The sequence below is a fragment of the Felis catus genome, chromosome B3, assembly GCF_018350175.1.
Source record: "Felis catus isolate Fca126 chromosome B3, F.catus_Fca126_mat1.0, whole genome shotgun sequence".
Lineage (NCBI taxonomy): Eukaryota > Metazoa > Chordata > Mammalia > Carnivora > Felidae > Felis > Felis catus.
Genome location: NC_058373.1, coordinates 142,525,560 through 142,549,610, shown reverse-complemented (window position 1 = coordinate 142,549,610; position 24,051 = coordinate 142,525,560). Strand labels below are relative to the sequence as shown.

At 63.5% G+C, this 24,051-nt stretch overlaps 2 protein-coding genes and 1 long non-coding RNA gene across 23 annotated transcripts in view; 1 reads left to right on the top strand and 2 right to left on the bottom strand.

Moving 5' to 3' along the window:
- Positions 1-13,466, top strand: part of BEGAIN (brain enriched guanylate kinase associated) — a 44,768-nt gene extending 31,302 nt beyond the window's left edge. For 4 of the 11 annotated variants that reach the window (XM_023256033.2, XM_023256037.2, XM_023256034.2 and 1 more), the window contains exons 3-7: positions 5,882-6,043; positions 6,912-6,978; positions 8,147-8,254; positions 10,216-10,299; positions 11,352-13,466. In XM_023256033.2, coding sequence (XP_023111801.1) covers positions 5,882-6,043; positions 6,912-6,978; positions 8,147-8,254; positions 10,216-10,299; positions 11,352-12,701 — 1,771 coding nt within the window. In that variant the 3' untranslated portion in view covers positions 12,702-13,466. Of the gene's footprint in view, positions 1-1,751; positions 1,842-5,881; positions 6,044-6,594; positions 6,979-8,146; positions 8,255-10,215; positions 10,300-11,351 lie in introns of those variants that run through there. The other 7 variants (XM_045060510.1, XM_045060509.1, XM_045060508.1 and 4 more) reach the window with 6 other exon arrangements.
- On the bottom strand, positions 4,169-11,331 carry LOC123386206. Its single transcript, XR_006599985.1, has 2 exons — positions 7,451-11,331; positions 4,169-5,193 (listed from the first exon to the last, which is right to left on the bottom strand). It is a non-coding gene; the product is annotated as an uncharacterized LOC123386206 (long non-coding RNA).
- Positions 13,467-20,488: 7,022 nt separating the features above from the next.
- The window catches only part of WDR25 (WD repeat domain 25), a 140,877-nt gene continuing 137,314 nt past the window's right edge, over positions 20,489-24,051 (bottom strand). For 9 of the 11 annotated variants that reach the window (XM_045060515.1, XM_045060518.1, XM_045060513.1 and 6 more), the window contains 2 exons: positions 21,625-21,765; positions 20,489-20,977 (listed from right to left, as the gene is read on the bottom strand). In XM_045060515.1, the coding sequence (XP_044916450.1) occupies positions 20,756-20,977; positions 21,625-21,765 (363 nt within the window). In that variant the 3' untranslated portion in view covers positions 20,489-20,755. Of the gene's footprint in view, positions 20,978-21,624; positions 22,452-24,051 lie in introns of those variants that run through there. The other 2 variants (XM_045060520.1, XM_045060521.1) reach the window with 2 other exon arrangements.

Here is a 24,051-nt window from a genome sequence, read left to right as displayed (position 1 = left end):
GTGGCCTCGTGTGCCCAGCTAGGGGTGACACCGTGTCTGGTCATCCCTGGGGCCGAGGCTCTGCCGTGCGGGCTCCCGCCGGGGGCAGTCACTGGCCCTGTTGACAGCCGCCGGCCGGCCAGGAGAGCCGAGTGGGAGACAGCTAACGGCCTCTTCCGCCGTCTCTCCTTGGCAGGCCCGTGGGCAGGGACGGCCATCCTGCCGCAGGCCCGGCGCCCCGCTCCCCACTGCTGTTCTTTCTCACGGGTGCCCAGGAGGGGTGGCGGCCCCAGGAGAGGCCAGCGGGGGCTGTTTATCTCACCCACGGCCTAGACTGGCTGTGCCGTCTTGGGAGACCTGCTTAGCCTCTCTGGACTCCCATTTTCCCAACCGCAGACCGGCGGTTTCTGGGTGCTCCCCGGGGCGCTGGCCCGTCCTGCCCTGCTCTGCTCACTCAGCAGCATGGGGGTCGTTGGCGAAGGGCAGAGGCTGGGGCTGGAATTTCAGGGTCCCGTCCACCCAGAGACCAGGCCAGTGCCCTGCCCGCCGCCCCTCCTCCGCAGCTCAGGAGACGGGGCCAAGGGCAGCCCGTCTTACAGATGAGGAAACGGGGGCTCACGGAAGCGGTGACCGGTGCGCAGAGCACAGCCCAGGGCCGCGAGCTTCCCCCCACGCGTCCACCTCAGCCTGTCAAGTCAGCACTTAAAACCTTTTTTTTTTGGAGGGGGGGGGCGGTTTGCAAAATTTTATCCTTAGTAAATTCTTTTCTGCTTTTTCATCCTCACCATAGGAAAGGTGACAAATCTGGGAAAATATAGAAGAAAATTTTCAAATTACTCAGAATCCCACCACCCACCTGTAACACCGTTAACATGTCTTTCCCTACTTTGCTTTCTGTGGATATCGGTATACAGATATTTTTAAATGGGATTATACCGCGCATTCTCTTAACCCCCGTGTCTCTAAGCATTTTTTTGGAGCCTGATTTCTGGGGCTGCTTCCTATGATCAGATGTCCGCTTTGGCTCTGGGGCCCACAAGGCCACCAGGGCGTCCCTGGAGAGACTGCACTGGGGGGAGGCTCCCAAGCAGCCTTGGTGGGGGCTCTGATGACTCTCCAGTGGCCCCCAGCCGGGTGCGACCCCAGCAGGGCCAGGCAGACCTGGGTCCCCCCCTCTCACACCCACCCAGCGGATTCTGTTCCCTTCCAGTCCCCCCACTGCCAGATCCAGACAGGCCACGGGCAGAGTGGGGTGACAAGGGGTCCCAGGGAGGGTGAGGTGGGCCCTGCCCTGGACCCCTAACTTCTGCCGGGTCCCTCAGCCTCTGAGATGCGCCTCCCCTGTCCACACACGAGCCCATCACAGTGTCCCAGCAGCGACGGGCATCACACTGTCCCTCCCCTGTCCTTGCCTCCTAGGGCCTCCAACCAGTGGGTCCTGCCAGATGGGAGCCCAGAGCGGTAGGGCCCCTGCCCCCCACGACTCTCCTCTGAAGCTGAGCCTTTGAGGCAGGCTTGCAGACGGGGACCCTGCCACTGGCGGCACACGGTGCCACCGCCGAGCTCAGGCAGCTCAGGGGCCGGCAGTTACGCGGGCTGGGCGCCCCCACGCTGGTTCCCGCACCCCTGCCCTGACACCTTGCTGCCAATAAGGAGTGTTCCTGTCCGGTGTGGGCGGGGGCGGGCTCCACATCTCTCTGTGTCTGTGCCCACGGTGGGCCTGGCGTGGCCCCCGCCCCCGCGCTGAGCGGCTCTGTCCTCTTCGCCTACAGGCTGCGCAGCCCCTGGGTGCCCTCGTGCCTCGGGCAGCCCCGCATCCTGCAGGGCCGACTGGCCAGGTCCTCGCCCTCGCTCTGGGACAGGTAACATACCTGTTGTCTCCCCGGTTCCTTGGTGTCTCCGCGTCTGTCCCCAGACGTCCCTCCCGTGTCTGCGTCCACCCGCCCGAGACAGAAGGGGAACGCGCACATCCTCACCACACCATCCCGTGCCACCCACCTCAGAGGCGAGGCCCTCGACGCCCCCCATCCCACACCTCCTGCCCCAGCCAAGGGCTCTGTCCTTGGGCTCAAGTCTCCCCCGAGGGTCCAGGAGGGCTCCTGGTGGAAGGCAGGCCGGGACTGCGCCGCGGAGGAGGCCTGCCCCGAGCACTCCCGTCATTCCTCCCGGAGAGGCCAGAAAGCACTCGCAGGGGCTCCCCGTGGGCCAGGAGGAAGCAGGAACCCCCCACTCAGCCACCCACACCCCCACGTCCTGATTTAATTCACCAACTTGCAGGTCAAAGCGAGGGGCCTCGCCAGGCTCCAGTCTGAGTAGGGTTTCCCGAGCTCCCAACCTGGGAGGGGTGGCCCTTCCCCGGGGGGCATGGCACTGGCTGGTCTGATCACAAAGGACTTCCACACCCTCCCCGTGCACCTGCTACGGGGCTGCTTCCAGATGCCAGGGCCCCCTAAGCCAGCTTTGTGCTCAGGGGGAAGCAGGGGCTACTGAACCCCGGGGCCCCGAGCAACCCCCCAGATTCCCAGTAGCCTGGAAGCCGCGCACCCACATGGTACTCGCCTCTGGCATCTGATGACCCGGGGTAGCGCACGGACCACAGGGACAGCCCGAGCGCCCCCTGGGTGGGTGCACACATCCCTGTTTTATAGCCACGGAGACCGAGGCGGAGGGCAGGCAGGGCTCGGGTCAGTGTCCCGGGAGGGGAAGGCAGTGGTACCACCCAGGTGGCCGCAGACCCGGGACGCCCGGCCCGGCACCTTTCTGGACCAGGCTGAGGAGGGGACATGTCCAAAGCTTCTGAGTAGCTGATCACCGGGACTTGGGTACCAGCTGTGAGGGGTGAGGGGCAAGGGGCAAGGAGGGGTCACCGTGGCTTCTCGGAGTCTGACTGGGGACTGAGGGTGGCTATGCTCTTCTTGGGGGTGGGGAACACGGAGGGCAGGGAGGGTCAGCATTGAACGCGCTGTGCGTGAGGTGGGCCACGGGGCGGAGAGGCCGGTGGACGGGTGGATGCGGGGGGCGGGGGAGCCCCCCGTGTGGCCTGGCAGGGAGGAAATTCAGCCTGAGAGGTGCAGGGAGGGTGCCGACCAGGGCCCTGACCATCAGCCCGGGCAAAGCGAAGTTGTCTGCAGACTCAACAGAGCCAGAGTGGCAGAGATGGGGGGAGGCGTGGTGGCTCCGGTGGCGGGTCTGGGCGTCTGCTGTGACTTCGGGGTCAGAGGTGTGTCCGGGGGCAAGGAGGGGCGGGAGCCAGGGGCCAGGGCGCTGGGGGACCCGGGCTTGGCCAGGATAGGGCTCAGGAACGGGTGAGGGTCAGTGGGACAGAGCCGCCCCAGCATGTCCGGAAGGCCAGCGGGGGCCAAGGGGGAGGCGAGGCTCGAGCAGGCCAGCTCGGTGAAGGGCTTGTCTGGTGAGGGGGAGGCCTTGGGCGGGGACCCACGTCACAGCCCTGTCATGCACTCGCCTCGTCGAGGAACCTGTTCCGTGTTCACTGTGTGCCTCCCTCCAGACCGTAGGCTCTGCGGGGTGGGGACGTTTGTCCTACTTGCTGCTGCGAGGGGCCAGGAGCAGGGCGGGGCGGGGCCGGAGGGGGAAGGAAAGAGGGTCTGGTAGGGGTGCACGTGTGGCTGGGTCACATCAGGAGTGGGCAGTCTGCGTGACGGCAGGGTTCGTGCTGTGGCGGCAGGCGGGTGGCCACGGCGAGGGAGGGACGGTCACTGGCTCTGGGTGGCGGGGACGGGTGGCCACTGAGGTGGACACGAGTGGATGGCGATGCTCCCACCTCTTCCCGAGGGTGCAGACCCCACCTGTACCCTGTGACAGAGGGCTGTGGGCAGATCGGCAGTCCCCCCGCAGGACAGCTGATTTCAGGGGCTACTGCCCCACCCCCTCCCCGGACACTGTGCCTGCAGGGGGCCCGGATGACATGGGAGAGTCCCCAGAGAGCCCGCCACCCCACTGGGGAGAAAGGCTGGGGCAGGGCTTGAGGACAATCTGGGATCTGTAGCTGCAGGGTGCTCGGGGTGGTGCAGGCAGGCATGCTGCCTGGAGGAGGTGGCTAGACTTCCGTGGGCAGCCGCGGGCACTGTGCCTCAGGGCTCTCTCCTTGACTGACCGTCTGCAGCCTCCCTAGAGATTGACCCCTGTGAGGGCCTGCCCCACCCTCCACTGAGGTTCTCAACACATAGGCAACTCTTTATTTTTATTTATTTAAAGAATTCGACCTGGGCAGGGATCCAGGAACGTTTCATCAAGATTTGCTGGGCGTGCGCCCGTGGTAACATGAATGGCTTCGTACACGGGGCCCCGAGGCTGAAGGAGGAAGCCTCCTGCCTGCCCCCAGTTCCCCTCACTCCGATGTGGGTCTCAGAGGTCGGGAGAACACAGGCTCTTGCCCGAGGTTCCACCGCACACCCGGGCAGGGTCAGAGTTCCCAAGCCCGGGCACGGTCCAGGTTTCCAGGGTGACGTCCGGGGACTCCCTCCCAGGCCTGCGCAGCGGCCTGGAGCGGGCACTGCTCTTCCCGGGCAGACCGTGGGCCCGCTCGGCACCCGCCTCAGACCTGGGCACCTCTCTGGGCAGAATTTAAGATGGGGGCAGTCCCCTCTTTCCAGGGGGCAGCTGAGGCCTGAACGGAAGGATAGCGGGCAGCCTGGGGGGCGGGGACCAGCAGCAAGTCTGTGTGCCCGCAGACCCCCGCCCATGCCGTGATGCCAGGCAGGCCTGCCCCTCTACGGGCTGCACCTACCCGGGCTTCCTTGTCACTGAAGTCCAAGGGGGTGACAGGGGAAAGCGCATGCCCAGAGCACCGAACAGCGCTGGGGTCCCAACTCGGCCGGTGGGGGACTCCCAGCAGAACGCACCCCGCCCCCCGCAGCCCCTTTGCCTGCAGGAAAGCAGCCCTCTTGGCCCCACTATTAACGCTGAGGCCTCTTCCCCAGCTGCCCGCATCCGTGTGCCCGGCCTGTAAAGGGAAGCGTGCACCAGGTCGCCGTGTGTTCAAGAGTACCTACCGGCTCTGGAGCTGGGAGGCTGCCCACAGGAGGGTGTGGCCCCTGCCCCCGTGGAGCTCACGGCCACGCCCCAGACTTCCCCCTCCTGCCTTTTGCCCAACTGTAGAGCGGCCGGCATGCGGTCCGTGGGCGATCCTCCCGCGTCTCCGTTTCCTGGGGCTGGGGGCTCAGCGTCCTGGCGTCCTGGGGGAGCCCACGAAGTCTGTGGAGAAAACAGAGCCTCAAGAGCTGGGGCCGAGGCTCTGGGAGGCTTCCCGGAGGAAGGGGGACCTGGGGCAGGCCAGGGCTTTGCAGACTGTCCGCCGCCGTGTGCAGCTAGCTGGCCACTGTGGCGGAGGCTGCCTGGGCACGGGGCTCACGGCCCCATCCTCTCCCAGGCCTAGAGGTCACACAGCCAATTTGGGGTAGGGAGGCCCGGTCTACGGGGTGGCACTTCCGCCGCGGGACCTCAGAGCTTCCCCACCCGGCGCTGTGGAGGCGCAGAAGGGGGGTGAGGGGGAGAGACCTTGCAAGCTGTGCCGTCCAGGGGTCGGCTCGGAGTCAGAGAGCCTCGGGGGCCCGATGAGCGCTCCTCAAACCAGGGTCCTTTAGCCGCCCCCAACACTCTCCAGGTTCGGGGGCCTGCCTCTCTCCTCCAGGGTGACTGCGCCAGGGATTTACTTACTTGCGGCCGAGGGCCAGACCGCGTCTCTGGCCCCCGAGGGGCCGCCTGCCGCCCGGGGAAGGGGCCGAGGCGTGCGCGCGCGCATGCGCGCGCACTCGCGTGCACTCGCGTGTGTTAAGCGGCCGGGCGCGCACGGTGCGCCCCCACGGCGCCGCGGCTGGCCCGCTCGGGCTCCGTTTCCCGCGCTCAGCGCCGCGGCCCGGCCCGCCGCCGCGTGTCGTTGCAGCGCGCTGCAGGAGCAGAAGGGCGAGCTGCGCAAGCGGCTGTCCTACACCACGCACAAGCTCGAGAAGCTCGAGACCGAGTTCGACTCCACGCGCCACTACCTGGAGATCGAGCTGCGGCGCGCGCAGGAGGAGCTCGAGAAGGTCACGGAGAAGCTGCGCAGGTACGGGGGGCGGGGCCGGGCGCGCGGGGCGGGGCCCCGGGATCCGCCGCCAGAGGAGCCCCGCCCCCTCCTGAGCTGTCGCCCCCGTTCGCAGATGTGGAGGCCGAGGCTCAGTCCCGCTTCGTGCCCAGCGCAGCCGAGTCAGGCAGGACGTGACCCTGGGTCTAGCTACTGCCAGGACAGGCCCTTCCCAGGCGCCCCTTCATCCTCTGTTCATTCCTTCTCATGTATTCTCGGTGGGGCAGCAGCATGGCACACGCAGCCATCTCCAGACCCCTCCTGGCCCACCGGGGCCCTGGCCACCATCCCCTGGGTCTCTGACAGGAAAAGGACGTGAACCAGTGTTTAGGGACCGTTGCGTTGAGTGGCATGGCAGTAGGGAACACACGGAGCCCCTGATTCCCACCCAGCAGCGGCTTCTGCCCTCCCCGTCCTCCAGGGGGAGCCGTGTTTTAGCCACCGTGTGTCTCTAGCGCTCCGTCTAGGGCCCATGGAGTGGCCAGCCGTCAGCCTCTTCCCTGCTAACCTGCTGTTGAATGTAAATCCCTTAGCCAGGCTTGCAAGAATCGTGTTTAAATGTGAGTACTGGCTCCGAGCAAGGACCGGACAAAGTCACTTGTGAGTACAGGCCTTCCCTTCTCATCTGCAGGGGGTCCTTGACCCTGGCCCAGGAAAGGCCTCTACAAGCTAGCTCTAATCAGATGCCTTTTGCTGCGTGGAGAGGAGCGAGTAGCCCAGGGTGGGACCAGTGGGTGGGCTCCGGGGGCCCGCGTCCAGCCCGGCCCTGCTCAGCAGGCTGTGTGGCTGTAAGGGGGTCACGGGAGAGTCAGGCCTGGCACCGCGGTGACCCCACTGTCTCCTGTTCCAGGATTCAGAGCAATTACATGGCGCTGCAGCGGATCAACCAGGAGCTAGAGGACAAGCTGTATCGCATGGTGAGGCCGCCACCCCCGCACTCCCATCCCGGAGCCCTGGTGGTGTGCCCACCGGCCTAGCTGCCTGTGCCCTTGCGTGTGCGGGAGCTGGGTCACGGGCCTGGTTTCCTGGCCTGCCCCTCCCCACCGCGGGGGCTGGGTCGGTCGCGCCCCTCTCTGCGGTGAATGGGGGCGGACGGGGGGGAGGTGCTCTCAGGACTAGCAAGTCACGGGGTTCCCAGCTGCCCCCTGAGCCTTCACGGCACATTGCAAGTACCCGACCCGGAGGTGTGAAGTAGGGCTGTGGGACGGAGGACGTGCGCCATGGACGCTGACCCTGCTTTAAGGGTCAGCCCTGAGGCCCAGACCTGGGGGAGCAGAAGGATGTTGGAGCCCGACTGTACCCTCATGGGGACGCCCCGTCTTCCTGTGAGGAATAAATGAGACGGTGTCCGGCCCCAGCACGGGCAGAGACCCTCCTGGAAACACTCACAGCCACCGCAGGCAGCCCCCCGAAGTGCTGCAGCTTCTGTATGTTGATCTGGCTGTCGAGATCCGTTAGGAGCTGGGACGGTGGTGGAGGCCTCCGGGTCTGGCGGGGCCGGCGTCAGGGAGGGGCCGGCCCAGTTCTGGCATCTCCCCTCCCGCAGATGGGAGCTTCCTCTCTTTCCAGTCTGGTCACGAGCTTGTTTTCTTTCTGAAAGTCACAAATGGGTGTTGAGCACCTGCCTGTCGTAGACTGCTGGCAGAGTGGAGACGGGCAGACCTGGAGGCTGGGCCAGCTCTCCTCGGGGCCCTGGACGAGGGCCCTTGCCCTTCTGAGCCTCAGTTGGAGGCTGAAACTGGATGGGTTCGAGGAGGGGAGGGCAGGGATGGGGACCAGGCTCTGTGCAGAGCGCAAGCCATCCTCCCCACGGGCTCCTGGGAAGCAGGGCGTTGCTGTCCCCTTGGCGGGATGAGCAAGAGACCCAGGGAGGCAGTGACTTGCCCGGGGCCGTCTGGCTTGTCGGTGAGGCAGCGCAGGTGGACTTGAACCTGCTGCTCTGTGTTCTTACCCCCACCTTCCTTGGCCTTGCAAACACCTCATCATTATTTACGGCAAGAGGGCACCCGAGAGGTCTAGGGGCTTGAGGCTCAGGCCTTGGCTGGCCACCGACCGGCTCCTTCCCCCACCCTCCGCTCGCCCCAGGGCCAGCACTATGAGGAAGAGAAGCGAGCGCTGAGCCACGAGATTGTTGCCCTCAACAGCCACCTGCTGGAGGCCAAGGTGACCATCGACAAGCTGTCGGAGGACAATGTGAGTGTCGGGCCACTGTGACTCTGGGGGCCCAGGCCCCGGTGCTGCGGCCTCCAGGCTTGAGGGGCTGGCGCAGGGGCGGTGGAAGGAGTGCCTGGGCAGCGGGGGAAGGACGGGCTGCCTCGCCAGACGTCCACTGCCTGGAGGGTATCCAGGAAGACCCTCCTCCGCGGGAAGGAAACAGGGCTTGTGGTAGCGACCCCTGGGCCATAGTATCCCATTCGAGGCGGCGCTGCCTGACCCCAAGTGTGGGGCATGCTCACTTAGGACTCCTGCCCCGGCCGGCCCCAGTGGGCATCAGAGCCACGTGGCCGCCCTGATTTCGCGGGCCCCGTGGGATGGGCCCAGCCATGCTCCAGGGACGCCTGACAGCTGACCACACATTCCCTGATGAGTGTCTGCTTCTTGCCAGGCCCTCCTAGGCTCCGAGAACATGGTGTGAATGACACGGGCCAAAAAAACTCCCTGCCCGCATGGAGTTTACCCCTGAGTGGGGAAGGCAGAAAATAAGACGGATACGCAAACCATGCGGTTGGTAAAAGTGCTAAATGCCGCAGAGAAAAGTCACGTAGGTGACAGTGCTAGGGAGTCAGGGTGCTTCTGGAAGGGGCTGCTACGTCAACACCTGAAAAAGGCCAGAGAGCGGGCCACGGGCACCTGGCAGGAAGAACCGGAGTGGCAGAGGTGGGCCCGCAGGAACAGTAGATGGGGCCCCCGGACACAGGCAGGGGCCCAGGGTCCGAGGTCAGAGCGTGAACAGGAGGCCACAGTGTGTAGGCTCCTCTAGGAGTCTGCGTTTCATTCTGAATGAAGTAGGGAGCCACTGAAGGTTCTTGAGCACGGGATGGAGGAGGCCCTGGACGGCTGAAGGGCCTGCCCGAGAGGCAGCCAGATGGCGGGGTCTGGAGTTTAGGGCAGAGATCAGCATATGCCTGCGGTTCAAAGCCACAGGTGGGGTGAGATCGTCCAGGAGTGCAGGCAGATGAGGAGAGTGGAGGCCCAGCGGCCCAGCACAGTGATGCGGAGGCAGATCTGGCCGGCCGGGCAGCGCTCACAGCCCTCTGAGGCCAGGGACCTCAGCTGTCAGCCAACTGTGCCCTCAAGGAGACGTTGAGGAGTCTGGGGACCCAGGTCCTCTCCACTTTGCAGGCCAAGTTGGGGACACAAGCCTCGGCACAGATGGTGGAGGCGGGGGAACCTCCAGGAACGGGGTGGGGGTTGGGCGGCTTGTCTGAGCGGCAGGGCACCTGGTCCCAGCTGAGCGGAGACTGTGGGAGCCGGCGGATCTGAGGGCCCGTTGGTGGACCCCAGACCCCTCACTGTCGGAGCCCTCCCTGCGGAGGGTCCCCGGGTGGGGGCGGCAGCGAGAGACCCAACCACAGGCACATGCAACAGAGATTTACCAAAGATGAAACCAAATCCCCTCGAGTCCTACTGTTTGCATCTGTTTTCAGCTCAGGAGGCTGAGCCGGTCCCTGCCCGGACCCTGGGTCGCACAGGCCCTCTGCCCCAGCATGCCCTGACCCTCGCCTGGCCCTGCAGCCACCCCTGGAAGCAGGCCACACTTTAAGGATGGGGGTGGGTGGGGCGTAGAGCAAGTCTGACACATGGGGAGCCAGGGGCCGCAGGCACATTCCTTATCATTCCAGGCTGGCACTCTCCACGCGGTGGGGGAACAGGGAGCCCCCCTGAGAGCTCAGGGACCAATGGAGGCCCTTCCTCCACCACTGCCCCCCCCACCCCTTGTGGGAGGCTCCCATCCGGGGCAGCGGCAGCTCCAGGTCAGAACCGAGGCCCCCATTCTGCAGGCGAGGGCGTGAGTCCCAGAGAGGTTCCAGTCCTGACAGCTGCCCAGCCGGCCCCCCCCCCCCACCTGGTCTCCGTGTTGGCCGCCGGGCGCCGGGCGGCAGGGAGCTCGGCGAGGGGCGAACCTGCACCGAACGCCTTCTCTTGTCTTGTAGGAGCTCTATAGGAAGGACTGCAATCTAGCGGCCCAGCTGCTGCAGTGCAGCCAGACGTACGGCAGGGTCCATAAGGTGTCCGAGGTAACGTGAGCCCCGCCCCAGCTAGGCCACCCCCGCCCCCAGGACTGCTTCGGGCTCCTTTCCTACAGGTCCCACCCCAAGGCCACTTCTCGCCCTTGATGAGGGCAGGCGCCGGGTGAGCCTGAGCTCCCCCGTCCCTCCTCACCCCTGCAGGTATCCTGGCCTTTCTGGATCCGGAGGAGGGGCGGGCTGCCCGCCCGCCCCCAGTCCGGACAGCCTGCCCGTTCCCGTTGCTTTCCTCTGGGGGCTGCTCATTGTCCCTGCTCCAAGACCCCTGTCTGCTGAGCGCTGATGGGGGCAGAGGGGCCCTGTGTGAGCCTCACAGAAACCCCGTGGTTCGGTTTGGGCACAATTCCAGTGCCCACTTGCAGAGGCGAGAAAGCTGGCTTCACAGTGCAGTGACTCAGCCGAGGCCACAGGGCTCCCTGATGCCCCAAGCCAAGTTGGCCCGTGGCCCCTCACCCCTGCCAGGCCGCCCCCACCTCCGCACGCTGCCCTCACCCAGGCCTCGGTCCACGTCCCCTCCTCCCTGGGCCTGGGCCATGCCTAAGACACTCACAAAATAGATCAAACAGTAGCAGGACGTCCCTACACGGCACCAGGTGCTCGTGCAGAAACCGCTGGGCACCTGGCCCTGGCCCTCAATCTGTGTTGCATCTGTTTCTGAGTCTGGCAGAGGCCTCATGACCCGGCAGGGGTGCCCCCGACAGACCTTGGGGCTGGGAGAGCCAGCCCCTCAGTGGAAGGAGATGAGGGGGGCCGTAGCCCCGAGAAGGGCCCGCGTCAGACCCTGGGTCCGCCCTCCAGGCGCGCTGGAGCCCAGTTCGTGTGGCCTGGGCAAGTGGAGGGGGGTGCTCCTTGGGCGAGGCTCAGGAGCTTGTGAAATGCAGAGTCCTGGGCCCTGGCTCTAGCCGGGGCAATTTGAGAGGCCCTGGGCGGGTCCCTCTTGGTCTGCACGTCTGTTGCTCAGCGTCACGGCTGCAGGTGCCGGGCTGACTGCCCACCCCCCCCCCATCCCCGCCCTCCCCTCCTCCCCCCTGACCCCGTTCCAGCTGCCCTCCGACTTCCAGGAACGTGTGAGCCTGCACCTGGAGAAGCACGGCTGCGGCCTGCCCTCCCCACTCTGCCACCCCGCCTACGCCGACAGCGTCCCCACCTGCGTCATCGCCAAGGTGCTGGAGAAGCCCGACCCCGCCAGCCTGTCCTCCCGCCTGTCTGACGCCTCGGCCCGCGACCTGCCCTTCCGGGATGGCGGGGAGAAGCCGGGCCCGCGGCCCCCCTACAAGGGGGACATCTACTGCAGTGACACGGCCCTCTACTGCCCCGAGGAGCGGCGGCGCACCCGGCGGCCCAGCGTGGACGCGCCCGTGACCGACGTGGGCTTTCTGCGGGCCCAGAACTCCACCGACAGCGCGGCCGAGGAGGAGGAGGAGGCCGAGGCGGCCGCCTTCCCCGCGGGCTTCCGGCACGAGGCCTTCCCGGGCTACGCGGGCTCGCTGCCCACGTCCAGCTCCTACTCCAGCTTCAGCGCCACGTCGGAGGAGAAGGAGCACGCCCAGGCCAGCACGCTCACCGCCTCGCAGCAGGCTATCTACCTGAACAGCCGCGACGAGCTCTTCGACCGCAAGCCGCCGGCCGCCGCCTACGAGGGCAGCCCGCGCTTTGCCAAGGCCACGGCCAGCGTGGCAGCGCCACTGGAGGCCGAGGTGGCCCCGGGGTTTGCGCGGACCATGTCGCCGTACCCCGCCGAGTCCTTCCGCTTCCCGGCCTCCCCGGGCCCCCAGCAGGCCCTGATGCCCCCAAACCTGTGGAGCCTGCGGGCCAAGCCGGGGACGGCCCGGCTCCCCGGGGAGGACGCGCGGGGCCAGTGGCGGCCCCTGAGCGTGGAGGACATCGGTGCCTACTCCTACCCGGCCACCGCCGCCGGCCGCGCCTCGCCCTGCAGCTTCTCTGAACGCTACTACGGCAGTGGGGGCAGCCCGGGCAAGAAGGCCGAAGGCCGCGCCAGCCCCCTCTATGCCACCTACAAGGCCGACAGCTTCTCGGAGGGTGACGACCTCTCCCAGGGCCACCTGGCGGAGCCCCGCTTCCTCCGGGCCGGCGGCGACCTGAGCCTGAGCCCGGGCCGCGCGGCCGACCCGCTGCCCGGCTATGCGCCCAGCCAGGGGGATGCGGAGAGGCTCGGGGTGCAGCTGTGCGGGGCGGGTGGCAGTCCCGAGCCCGAGCACAGCCCCCACAGTTCCAGGGACTCCTTGGAGCCCAGCTCCATGGAGGCCTCCCCGGAGATGCACCCCACCGCCCGCCTCAGCCCCCAGCCGGCCTTCCCGCGGACTGGTGGCTCGGGGCTCAGCCGCAAGGACAGCCTCACGAAAGCCCAGCTCTACGGAACCTTGCTCAACTGAGCGCCTGCCTGCAGGCCGCGGCCAGGCCAGGGGGCCCCCGCCCACCCCCCCACCTCCCCACCCCCGGGCCCCGAGGGCACAGCTCGCCTCCCCCCTAGACACCCATCCTCCCCAGTCCCTGCCAACCGGGACCCTCTCTTCCACCCGACCCAGTTGAGCCTGAGCGGAGGACCCCTCCCCCACCATCCTGTCCACCCCAGCCCCACCACGGTGGAATGTTTTTCACACACCAACATCCTTCCCCACCTGAGATGAGCATCCCCCCCTTTTATAAAGTGAAACTATTTTTATAGAGAAAAAGGGTCTTTCTTAACGCACTTGGCCTCCAGCTCCCTGGACGGCAGCCTTGGCGTTTTCAACACAAAGCTCCTTTATTTTTCGGGGGAGGACAGCGGGGCCTGCCCCTGGGAGGGGAAGGACGGTGTCCTGTGGAGACACCCCAGCGAGCCAGTGACAGGGGAGCCCGTAGCTCTGTCCGCGAAGAGGGGAGGTGGACCGGGTGGGGGGGATGTGAAATGTTTCTAAACTGTTTTCGCCGTGTGACCGACACACCGCCCCAGCTCTCCTGTGGTCCGTAGTCCCGAGTGGGGCCGGTGCTCGTCCCCCAGCGTCCCGCTCCCCGGCACCACCTCGCTCTACCTCAGACGTAATGAGGCCCTCGGACTCCCAGTTTCTGTGGCTTGCTCTCCCGTTGTCTGCGATGCATGCCCTGTCTCGGTTAGTACTGTACTTTCGTTCATTAATAAAAGACATCAGTGGAAAGAACGTGGCTTCAGGTGGTTTATTCTGCTGCCTTTTGACCGCAGGGACACGTGACCCTGGGTGCCCCTTGCCTTGTCCCCACCCGCCCCAGAGTCCTGTGCGGCAGCTGGGCGCTCCCACTGTCTCAGCCCGCTGGGCGCTCTTATGGCCCTTTCTCGGACGTCCCTGTCCACTCTCCCACATTATTTCTGCCCCCTTGTCCTTTCTTGCGTCTCAGACTTGGCTTCTGCCGGGAGATTCCTGCCTGGGGACTTCCCTGGGCACAGCTCTGCGGGGGACAGGATCGCTCGCTCTTTTCTCTGTTTTGCCCCATTTTGAAGGGTGTTCTCACAGGGGAGGGAGGTAGCCGGGGTCTCTTTTCCCAGCGTGTGGTGACGGAGATGCCTTGCCCCCGGCCTCCTGCGGGTGTGGGTGTGGGGACGCCCGTCAGCCGGTCCGCCCGTGGGGAGCTGCTCATTGACGGCTCTCTGGCCGCTTAAGATCTTCCCTTTGGTTTTCTGCAGCTCCCCCCGAGGTGTGTCTGGTCGCGGATTTATCCTTCCTGGGAATTCACCTGGAGTCTTGTATCCGTGGGATGGTTCTGGAAAATTCTCCACTTTTGTGTAAATTTTGTTTCCTCGCTCTTGCGGGGACTGCCTTAGACCCCTGGACGTCCCTCTCACTGCACGCTTCATGCGTGCTGCCCTCTCTCCTGTGGGTCCTGCTTCTGGGCCCCCCACCCCACCCCGAGCTCAGCCCGCGGGGCTTGTGTTCCATTTCACTAACTTCTCTCTGCATCGTCCGTGTGGCTGCCAAACACAGCCACTGAGTTTTGAGTGTTCGTCCTTTAATTTTTCTATTCCTAGATGTTCTGTTTGCTTGTTTTACAAATCTCCACTGCTGCTTCAATAGTTTCCTATTCCCTGGAGATTATTTTCTAGCTCGCCTTTTATTTCCTTAAACATGTGGGCATCGCTGGTTCAGACCGGGTCTGGCACTCCGTCGTGTGTTTTCTCTCAATTCCTGCCCTTGCTGCCTCATTTCCTCACAAGCCTGGTGACCTCAGACGCACGCTCCTCGACGTCCTTGAGAATCTACTTGTGGGGTTCTGCAAGGCCTAGGGTGGAGGCCGCTCCTCACGGGGCTTTATGTCTGCCTTTTCCAAGGGCGGGGGCCCTCCCCCTGGAGACCAGCCGGGTCTGGGTGCAGGCTTTGAAGTTCCCTGGCTCACCCAGCTCCGTGTAAATCGGGGGTGGGTCTGCCTCTTGCCAGGCGACCCCAGGAGCGTGGGCATCAACGGTGGCTCCCAGCATCCCTGCATTTGACCTGCCTCTGCGGGAGAGCCCAGGGCCAGCCCAACTGTCCTCCCCAGGAGATGTGCCCCAAGAAGCAGTCTCCTCGAGCTGGGGAGCCTGTGAGAGGCTCAGGGGTCAGCTCCCCTCTGGGGCCCGGTTTCCTTGTGCGCAGATAGGAGACGACCCTGAACGGGCTGGGGGCAACAGGGAGGGTGCAGGGAGAAACACGAGGCCCCTGGCACCCAGCGGCCACTCAGGGGTGTTCCCAGAGGGGATCCCGAGCCTGGTCGGCCCCCATGCCTCTTTCTCGCCTCGGTATTCCCACCTCTAAGTGCTACGAGCCTGCCTGGCTCCAGCTCCTCAGGGTCTTGGCCCTGGTATCAGGGCTGGGGATCCCTGGGCCAAGGGCCTTCTCAGAGTCAGTGCTTTAGCCCCCACACCGTCACCTCGGAGGCCGCAGTCCCCTGTAGGTGGCCTCCAGATCTCACAGAGCTGTCCTGCCATGGCCTCCAAAGCCAGCCACAGCCAGGGCTCCAAGGAGGCCTTGTTCCAGGGGGCCCTGCTCAGGGCTGGGTGAGGACAGTGACTTCTTTGGCCTCAGAGCCAGGAAGCCTGCAGGGGTAGGCTGACCAGGCCACACAGAGTGGGGTGGGGTATCTAGAACTCCATCACATGACTCTGAGCAGCAGGGTCAGGCTGACACCATGGGGCCAGCATGGGATGCTATGTAAAGCAGTCCCAAACCACTTTTGTGGGGCTGAGGTGGGAAAACTTGGTTTTCCTCCAAGCCCCCCCCCCCCCCCCCCCCAGATCAAAACCAGCTCATCAGGACACTGGGACTTACCACTGGCTCTGGCCAGTGACTCTCTCAGAACCTGCTGGGTGGGGACTTGGTGCTTCCCTCCTCCTCCTGATGATGGGGCCACAGGGACCTTGCTCTGCCCACAGGGGTCAGAGGCTGCGGGGGAGGCAGATGGCATGACACTAGGCTCAAGGCTTCAAGAGCACAGGGCCATCCAGAGAGGCGAAGGTCCCTACAGCTCTGGAAGGAAGAAAGCAAGCAGTCAGGAGGAGGCTCATGCTGGGTGCTGAAGGATGAATAGGAGTTCATCAGGCATTTCAGGCAAAGGGAACAGACTTGTGATAGCTGGGGGGTTCCAGAAACGGCTCAGTGCCTCCATGCACCTCCCTGAGGGCTCAGCCTGGGGACCACCAGTTTCCCTCCAGATGTCCTCGGACAGATGTTCCGCTAGATGGGGACTTCTGGGCTGTGATGCGGCCTCACCCTCTACTTCCTTAGTCCCAAGTACCCAGGCAGCGAGCCAGGCCATGGTGTGGGGCTCCGTCCTCCACCAGTCACCCTCCCCCTCCACTCGGAATCCCACCCCGTCCTCAGCGAGGCCCCCACCTGTGCACCCACCACCCTCCTACCAATCCCAGCACACCGCTCCACCTGTAACCAGGGCAGCACAGGGCGGGGCTCTGCCACTCGCTGGCCATGTGCCCTTGGGCCACTTTCCCCTTCTGGAGCCTAGGGACGCTGGTGAGACTCCCAGGGGTCCTCATGACAGTTGGCTGTCCCCGTGCACAGGGAGGCACAGGCTAAGCTGGCAGTGGGCTCCACGAGAGGGACGGGGCACAGACTTCAGACTGTCCTCTGAGCGTCAGTTTTCTCAGCCGGACAGCAGGGTCGGGCCACCTGGCGGGGGGGCTTGGAGCGTCCACTCCACTGGACAAAGTCACGGCCACGCCTGGCAGCACACTCAGCCACGGGCTGGCACCCCAAGATGAAACTGTTCTCCCACGGAGGCTTCAGATCTGCAGCTCAGATTTGTAGGTGAGGGTAAAGGTAGGCACGGAGCCCGGGAAGGTGGGTGGAGGGGACAGCCCACACTGCTTTCTCATTCCCACTCCACATTTTCTAAATTTAGCCGCTCCCTTATTTTAAAGTTGCAAGTGATGAACTCCCCAACACCTTGCACAGGATCGGAGCGAGCCTTTAAGGGTGCGCTTTGGAAGAAAGCATTAGGAAAAAGACAGATGAAGGCACGGAGTACACTTGCCATTGTTCCCAATAAAAGAACCTACAAAAGGGAGGGGCTGGCAGCCAGCTGGCACCCCCAGGGTGCGGAGTGGAGGAATCGGGTCCACAGAGGAGAGCACCAAGAAACAGCCCTCGTGGGGAGCCCTGGATGAGCCCCTGCTCCAGGGGGACCAGAGCTTCGGCTGGCTCAAGGTGAGCAGCATAGAAAAGAAACCGACTTCTCAGACAGAGACGCGGGTGGTGTTCGCCCCAAGGGAAGTTGAGAGGGTAGTGATCTACAAGCCCTTTCCTCTGCATTTTCTCCCCTGCTTGTTCCTACAGGCCCACTTTACAGATGAGGAAACTGAGGCTCAGAGAAGCAGAGCGCCTACCAACATCCCAAGCAGAAGAGTGATGGGCTTGGGGCCCGAGTCGGTCTCCCGGCCCTAAACCCCACGGGGCTGCGGGCAGCCAGGGTGTGTGCTCAGCACATAAGAGGGGCCGGGCAGCTGCTGGACAGAGAGGTCATCCTATGGCCACACCAGCACTCACACCAAAGCCTGATTTAATATAGTCTGTAAACAACGCTCACATTTAAAAAGTGGTACAGGTGCCTGGATAGCTCAGTTAAGCGTCCCACTCTTGGTTTCGGCTCAGGTCATGATCTCATCGTCATGAGTTCGAGCCCCGCGTCAGGTTCTGTGCTGGTATCGTGGAGCCTGCTTGGGATTCTCTTCCTTCTTCTCTCTGCCCCTCCCCTGCTCTCTCTCTCTCTCTCTCTCTCTGTCTCAACATAAATAAACATCAAAAAAAAAAAAAAAGTGGTAATAATAACATATCCCAGTGGGGAAAGCAATCAGAAAACTATGTGCTGAATTTCTCACTCAGAAGATACTCCACACAAGGAAGGCAGAGAAGTGCCCAGTTCAGGCTGCGCTGGGAAGCAGGACATCTGGGCTCCAGGATCCGGGGCTGGACCGTGGGCAGTGGGGGTGGCACAGGCAGAGGAGAGGCGCTCTGGCAAAGCCAGGCCCCCCCTGCACCGCCGACAAGTATACCCTTGCCTCGTGGCCTGCGTCCAGATTCATTCACACACCACTCGTTCATTTGACAGGTGCATGCGGAGGACGGCCTGTTCAGGCTGGATCTGGGGAGACACACCCTTAGGAACTCGCCTGTAGTGGTCCTGCCATTCTCCCCTCCAGCCCGTAATGAGAGCTACGCCTGGCCAAGGACCCCTGGTCCCGGTGGGCGTGTGACAGCCAACCAGAGTCCTTCCCTGACCCTTGTCAAGTGGGAACAGAGGCAGGAGGCAGCCTCTTGCTGGGGGCTTCTGCAAGGAGAGGGAACCAGGCCCAGGCCGAGGCCCAGAGGGCTGGACCCAGCGGTCCTTGGCCTGCCGTGACGAGGTCTGAGAATGGGGCCAAACTGCACCCTCTGGTCTAAACTGGCTCCACTCCTGCGTCAAGTGGTGGACGGATACTAATATTAATATTATTACTGATACTAAGACTCCCTGCTGCCGTTTCCTGAGTGCCTCCTGCATACAGGCCCCGCCAAGAGCTATCCACACCCGGCCTCATTAATCCTCACAAGCTGGGTACTACCAATCTCATTTCATAGAAGGGGAAACTGAGGCACCGGGCGGCTCAGCACTTTCTGCAGCCACACAATGAAAGGCGATGGCAGGGTTTAAGTCTACATCCGTCTGACCCCAAAGCCTGTGTCCTGCCAACAGGCCACACCTGCAGTCATTCATAGAATGCCCACTGTGGACCGGGGCCAGGTGCGCAGCAGGGAGCAGGCAGCGAACCCCGTGAAGTTTACATTCCACTGCATGTACCCGTGTTGTGGGGAAGGGGGGACGACAGCAGACAGAGCTAAGCACTCTGGGGAAAGGACCGAGAATGACTGGGGCATGTTAGACACAGAGATCAGGGGAGGCTCCCTGAAGGCCCACAGCAGGAGAAAGGCAGGGATCCGGGGGGGGGGGGGGTGCTGGGGGAAGTAGTGACCCAGCAGAGGGGACAGCGGGAGCAAAGGTCCTGAGGTGCCATGCCATGAGAGCACAGTGGAGGGAGTCATTAGCCCATCAGCGATGAGAGTGATTACGGGAAGGCTTCATTTCACAGAGAAAGTGACCCGAGGGCAGGCTTCTAAGATCACTGGGCTTCCCACACTGAGCAGGGGAACTTATTTAGAGGGTGGGCGGTGAGAAAGAGGGGGGGCGAGAGGCTCAGTGGGGCAGCCACATGAGGGGTGAGGGAGGACCGTCTATCACCTGCATAAGGATCTGAATGGACGTAAGATCAGCCTCCGCTCCCCCCACTGCTCTGCTCAGGCCAGGGACGGTACCCTACAGGGGGTTCCACTTCTGCAGGGGACAGGCCCTCTGAGCATGGGCTGTGATTATCTTTCTTTTCACCAGATCAGCCATTCCTGAGCCTAAAAAGAGAAGGCGCTTCCAACCTGAGCCTGGGAGCAGACAGTCACTGGGACCCTGCGTCCTGCATGAGCTCGGGGGTTCATTCTTCACCACCCTGAAAGATCGTGAGCTCCCCAGCTCCTGCCCCGCTCTCAGCCCCAGCCTTCCCCGAATCCCAGCTCAGGCGCAACAGGTGCTGTATCCGCTCAACACCCACTGCCTGCCGGGGGCTCTGCGCTGAATGCGGCGCGGGGCAGTGGGGGCAGGGAGAAGGCCAGAAAAGGAGTCGGACCTCGGGATCAGCCCTACCTCAGGGCCTCTGCGCTGTCCTTCCTCCGCCTGGAAGGCCCGATTCATGGACCCCTGAGCAAGTTAGACACCTGAAATAAACCTATTTATGCACCAGCCCTCTGTAAGCTCCAGATGCCCTTCCCAATCTGCCCAGTCCCCTTCCAGGGAATGGAACCCCCAGTGTACGGACACCCACCACGGACGTGACCTCCTTGGAGCCACACAGCAAGCCTGCAGGCTGGGGGTTCCGACACCACTTTACAATGGGGAGACTGAGGCTCAGAGAGGAGAGATGACTCACGAAGCGTCAGCTACACCGACGGCAGAGCCGGCCTAGAAGCCGGGTGCTGGAGAGGCAAAGCTGGGCACCCGTGGTTCCTACTCCCTTGGCTCCCCGCCACGGCGCTCGTCCTCGGGGCATCTGCCCTTCCTCACTGACTCCTCTGCTGGGGATGCCCTCTTCACCAGCTCACAGTCTGCCTCTGCCGGCAAGCCTTCTGAGGCACGGGGACGCCCCTGCCCCTGCCCCGAGCTGTGATATCTGTCGGTTCCCATCGTCACCCTCGGTGGACCCTGGGGCTCTTGGAGTGGCCTGTGGTATTTGGTGCTAGGGTTCCCCTACCTGCCTAGACCCCCAGGGCGCTGGCTCTTCCTGCCAGCCTGACCCCGCAGGGCTCCTCAGGAACCTCCCTCCTTCCCTGGAGCAGTATACACCCCCTCCAGGCAGTGGGACTCTGTGGGCCATGCTTGGGGTGGGGGGGGGGGGGGCCTGGGCCCCATGGCACTGATGAGGACTGCTGTGCTCTAGCACGGAGTTCCTGAGGGCAGGCCTGAGACCCGGAGCCCCCCGTGGCCCCCCACGGCCCCCGGCCCCCAGGGACTCCGTGGTCAGGATCAGCAGAGGGGGGCTGCCCTATCTCAAGCTCCCTCTGGTCTCTGTCTCAAGCCCCAGAGGGAGCGGGAAGGTGCCACGAAGCTGCCCGTACATATCTGTCACTGAAATACCCTAAGAAACAGCAAAACACTCATGTTTATTGAGCATCAGCAGCCACCCGCCAGGTACTTTCACCTAATGCAGTTCTCACAACCCTGAGGCAAACAGATCTCTGTCCCCATTTTACAGATGAGGAAACTGAGGCTCGGGGGGGGGGGTGGAGGCCCCTTCTACCCAGCTCCGATCACAGAGGCGACCTCACTGGTTAGTCACACACCCCCCCCCCGGGGGACGAATGGGAGCCCGGGGCCTGGCCGGTATCCGGAAGGCTCTGCTCCAGGAGGCTCAGTGCCAGATCTTAATGTCGCCCTCCCAGGAGCAGGTGGCGAGGACAGAGGGCAGCACAGGGTGGAAGGTGGTACCGACGCAGGCCTGCGCGTGCCCTTGCAGCGTGCGCGCCCGGCTGGCAGTACGGAAGCTGTACAGCAGGACTCGGCCGTCGGCACTGCCCGTCACCAGCAGGTCACCGTCTGGGGAGCACTCGCAGCCCACTGAGTAGCCTTCTACCTGCAGAAGGCAACACGGGGTGAGCGGGCCACACGGCAGCTGCTCCGCCAGGCAGCCCGTGAGGCGGGGGGGGGGGGGGGGGGGGTGCGCCGTGCCCACTCCGTGGAGGAGCGGCCTGAGGCTCGGAGCAGGGCACCCGGCATCCCCAAGGCCAAGGCCCGAGCTCCTGCCAGAAGGCCGGCGTCCCAGCGTGGATCTGGTCTCACGGAGTTTAGTGGAACGCAGCTAGAACAGCTTCAGCATAGCTGACGGTGCCTGGCCTCGCCAACAGCCACCAGGTCCCCGGCCCCTTCCGCCCCAGTGAGGCAGGCCTCAGTGGGGAACGGGGACAGATGCAGAAAAGGCCCCCTCCCCTGCTCTGTCCTGTGCTCCCTCCCTTACCCCCATGACATGCCCCCATTGAGCCCATAAGTCGGGGAAAATCTTTCCTACCCAGCCCCTGGCGACTGGGGGCAGGGCCAGATGTGGCCCAGGGCCTTTGGGAACCACCAGGCCACGTGGCACATGGGCACGTGTGAAACGGAAAATGGAATCCTCCCAGAAAGAAGGTCTGTGCACTCCGGGGCCCCAAGTCCACCGCTGCTGTCGTCTGGAGGAGGCTCTGGGGCCGGTGCTCCGTTTTGACCCGGGGCAGAGGAACAGAGTACCTTGTGCCCTTCGTAGCGCCGCCTTCTGCTCATCCGGTAGGGCCACACGGCGGAAAAGAGGGCCAGGTAGTTGCCGTTGGTCTGTGCCAGGAACACGGGCTCCCGCGGATGCGAGGCGAGGCTGGGGCAGGTGTATCTCTCCTGAAAGACGTGAGGCCACAGGGAGGCAGGAAAAAGGCCCCAGCTGGGCCTTCTGCCTCCGCCAGACACGTCACCCAGCGCCCTGCTCCTGGAGCCTTGGGCCCCACCCCCAGGCCTGGCCTTAGAGGTCAGCACGGCTTTCCTGCGGCTGCTTAACAAGATGCCACGAACTCGGTGGCTTAAAACTACACACATTTATTCTCTTAGAGTCCGGGAGGTCAGGCGTCTGCCATGGGTCTCCCTGGGCTAACATCAAGGTGTCAGCAGAGCCGTGTTCCTTCTGGAGGCTCTGGGGGGGTAATCTGTTTTCCTGCCCTTACTGGCACCCCTTGGTTCACGGCCCTAGTGGTGGATGGAAAAATGACCCCCACACTCCCATCCACGTAGTGGATTCCCGGGACCGGTGAATGTCACCTTATATGGCAAAAGGGCGGAGGGGGTGTCTTTGCGGATATAATTAAGTCAAGCATCTTGAGGTGGGGATGTCGTCCTCTATTACCGCCCTAAGTGCACTCACGTGTGTCCTTGTAAAGGGAGGCGGCCGATCACACTCACAGATACAGTGGCAGGGGTCTGAAGAGGCCAGCGTGAGGAAGAGGGGGCAGACTCCCCCCGAGCCTCCAGAAGCAGTGCGCCCTGACAAAACCTCGATTTCAGCCCAGGGAGAACGATCACAGACATATGGCCTCCAGGACGGAGAGAGAGAACGTGTTCGTTTTGAAGCCAGCGACCGCGGTACTTTGCCATGCAGCGCCAGGAAAGGAGTCCGCACGCCCGCCCGCCCCCGCCCCACCTCCACGGTGAGCTCTTGGGGAAGCCCCAGCCCGGCCCAGGCCCCCCTCGCAGCCCACACGCACAGTAGCTGGGAAGGTGGACGGCCGGGGAGAAGACAAAGGCGTGAGCAAAGTGTTCAAAGCACAAGGCAAGGAGCCGTCACTGTCTGACGGGCTGCATCACATGGAAGCGCCCCTAGCAACTCCCTTCTCCACGGCATCTGGCCTTTGCTTTATTCCAAGTGTTGTCCTGAGGCCACACTGTCTACAGGAGCCCACCTCAGAGAGCAAAGCGGGGGCAGCTGGAACACAGCTGCAGACTCTGTGTCCCTCAGAGGCTCAGAGGCCACGCTGACCTGGGAACAAGTTCCACGGCATGCTCTGCGAGCACAGCACCTGCTCCCCACGCAGAAAGTGAGTGGGTGCGGTCTGTAGGAGGGTCAGTGGCCTGCCATGGGGCACTCCCATCCACCTCCCCTGGGTGCCTGTTCTGCACGGGCTGTTGGACGCGGAAGGCCGGGGTGGCCAGACACGCCCACGCAGCCCCCTCCCGGAGCTGGTGCTTCTCCCCGAGTTGCACCAGGACCCTGCAGTGAAGGTCTGGAGGCCGGTGTGCGCAGGGTCACTTAGAACCCTCCGAGAAGAGGAAATGCGGGGATGGGGGGAAGGTACGTATGTACGCCTAACACGTATTTTTTAATTTGGCGGGGGGAGCACCGAAGAGATTAGCTACGGCTTATTTGAAGTCTTAAAAGGTGATGGTGATCGTAATGGCGATGATGGTGGTGATGGTGGTGGTGGTGGTGGTGATGATGATGATGATGGTGATGAATGTGATGGTGATGAGGGTGGTGATGGTGATGGTGATGAGGGTGGTGATGGTGATGGTGATGATGATGATGATGGTGATGATGGTGATGAATGTGATGGTGATGGTGACGGTGATGATGATGACAGTGATGGTGGGGATGACAGTGGTGATGATGAGGGTGGTGGTGGTGGTGGTGGTGGTGGTGGTGGTGGTGATGATGGTGATGAATGTGATGGTGATGAGGGTGGTGATGGTGACGGTTGATGATGATGACGGTGATGGTGGGGATGGTGACAGTGATGGTGGGGATGATAGTGGTGGTGATGAGGGTGGTGACGGCGATGGTGATGATGTTAATGACGATGGTGGTGATGGTGACAATAGGTAACGCGTTTATGGAGCACCTCCTGGGTCTGGCACTGTGCTAGATCCTTTATAAGCATTATTTCCTTCAATTCTCAAAACCACTCTATGAGGTAAATGTATTCTCATCCTCAATTTCCTAAGAGGAAAACAAGAATCAAAAAGGCTAAATAATGGGCCCAGGGTCCCCGGCTTGTGAGTGGTGAATCCAGGACTTTAACACCAGATCTAGCCTCAGGTCGCGGCTTGAACTTCCAAGTCACAGTTCCTGCCGAAAGCACTGAACAAAGGTGGGGCGGAAACCCGTGTGGGCTGGATGGGGTGGTGGAGGGAAGGCAG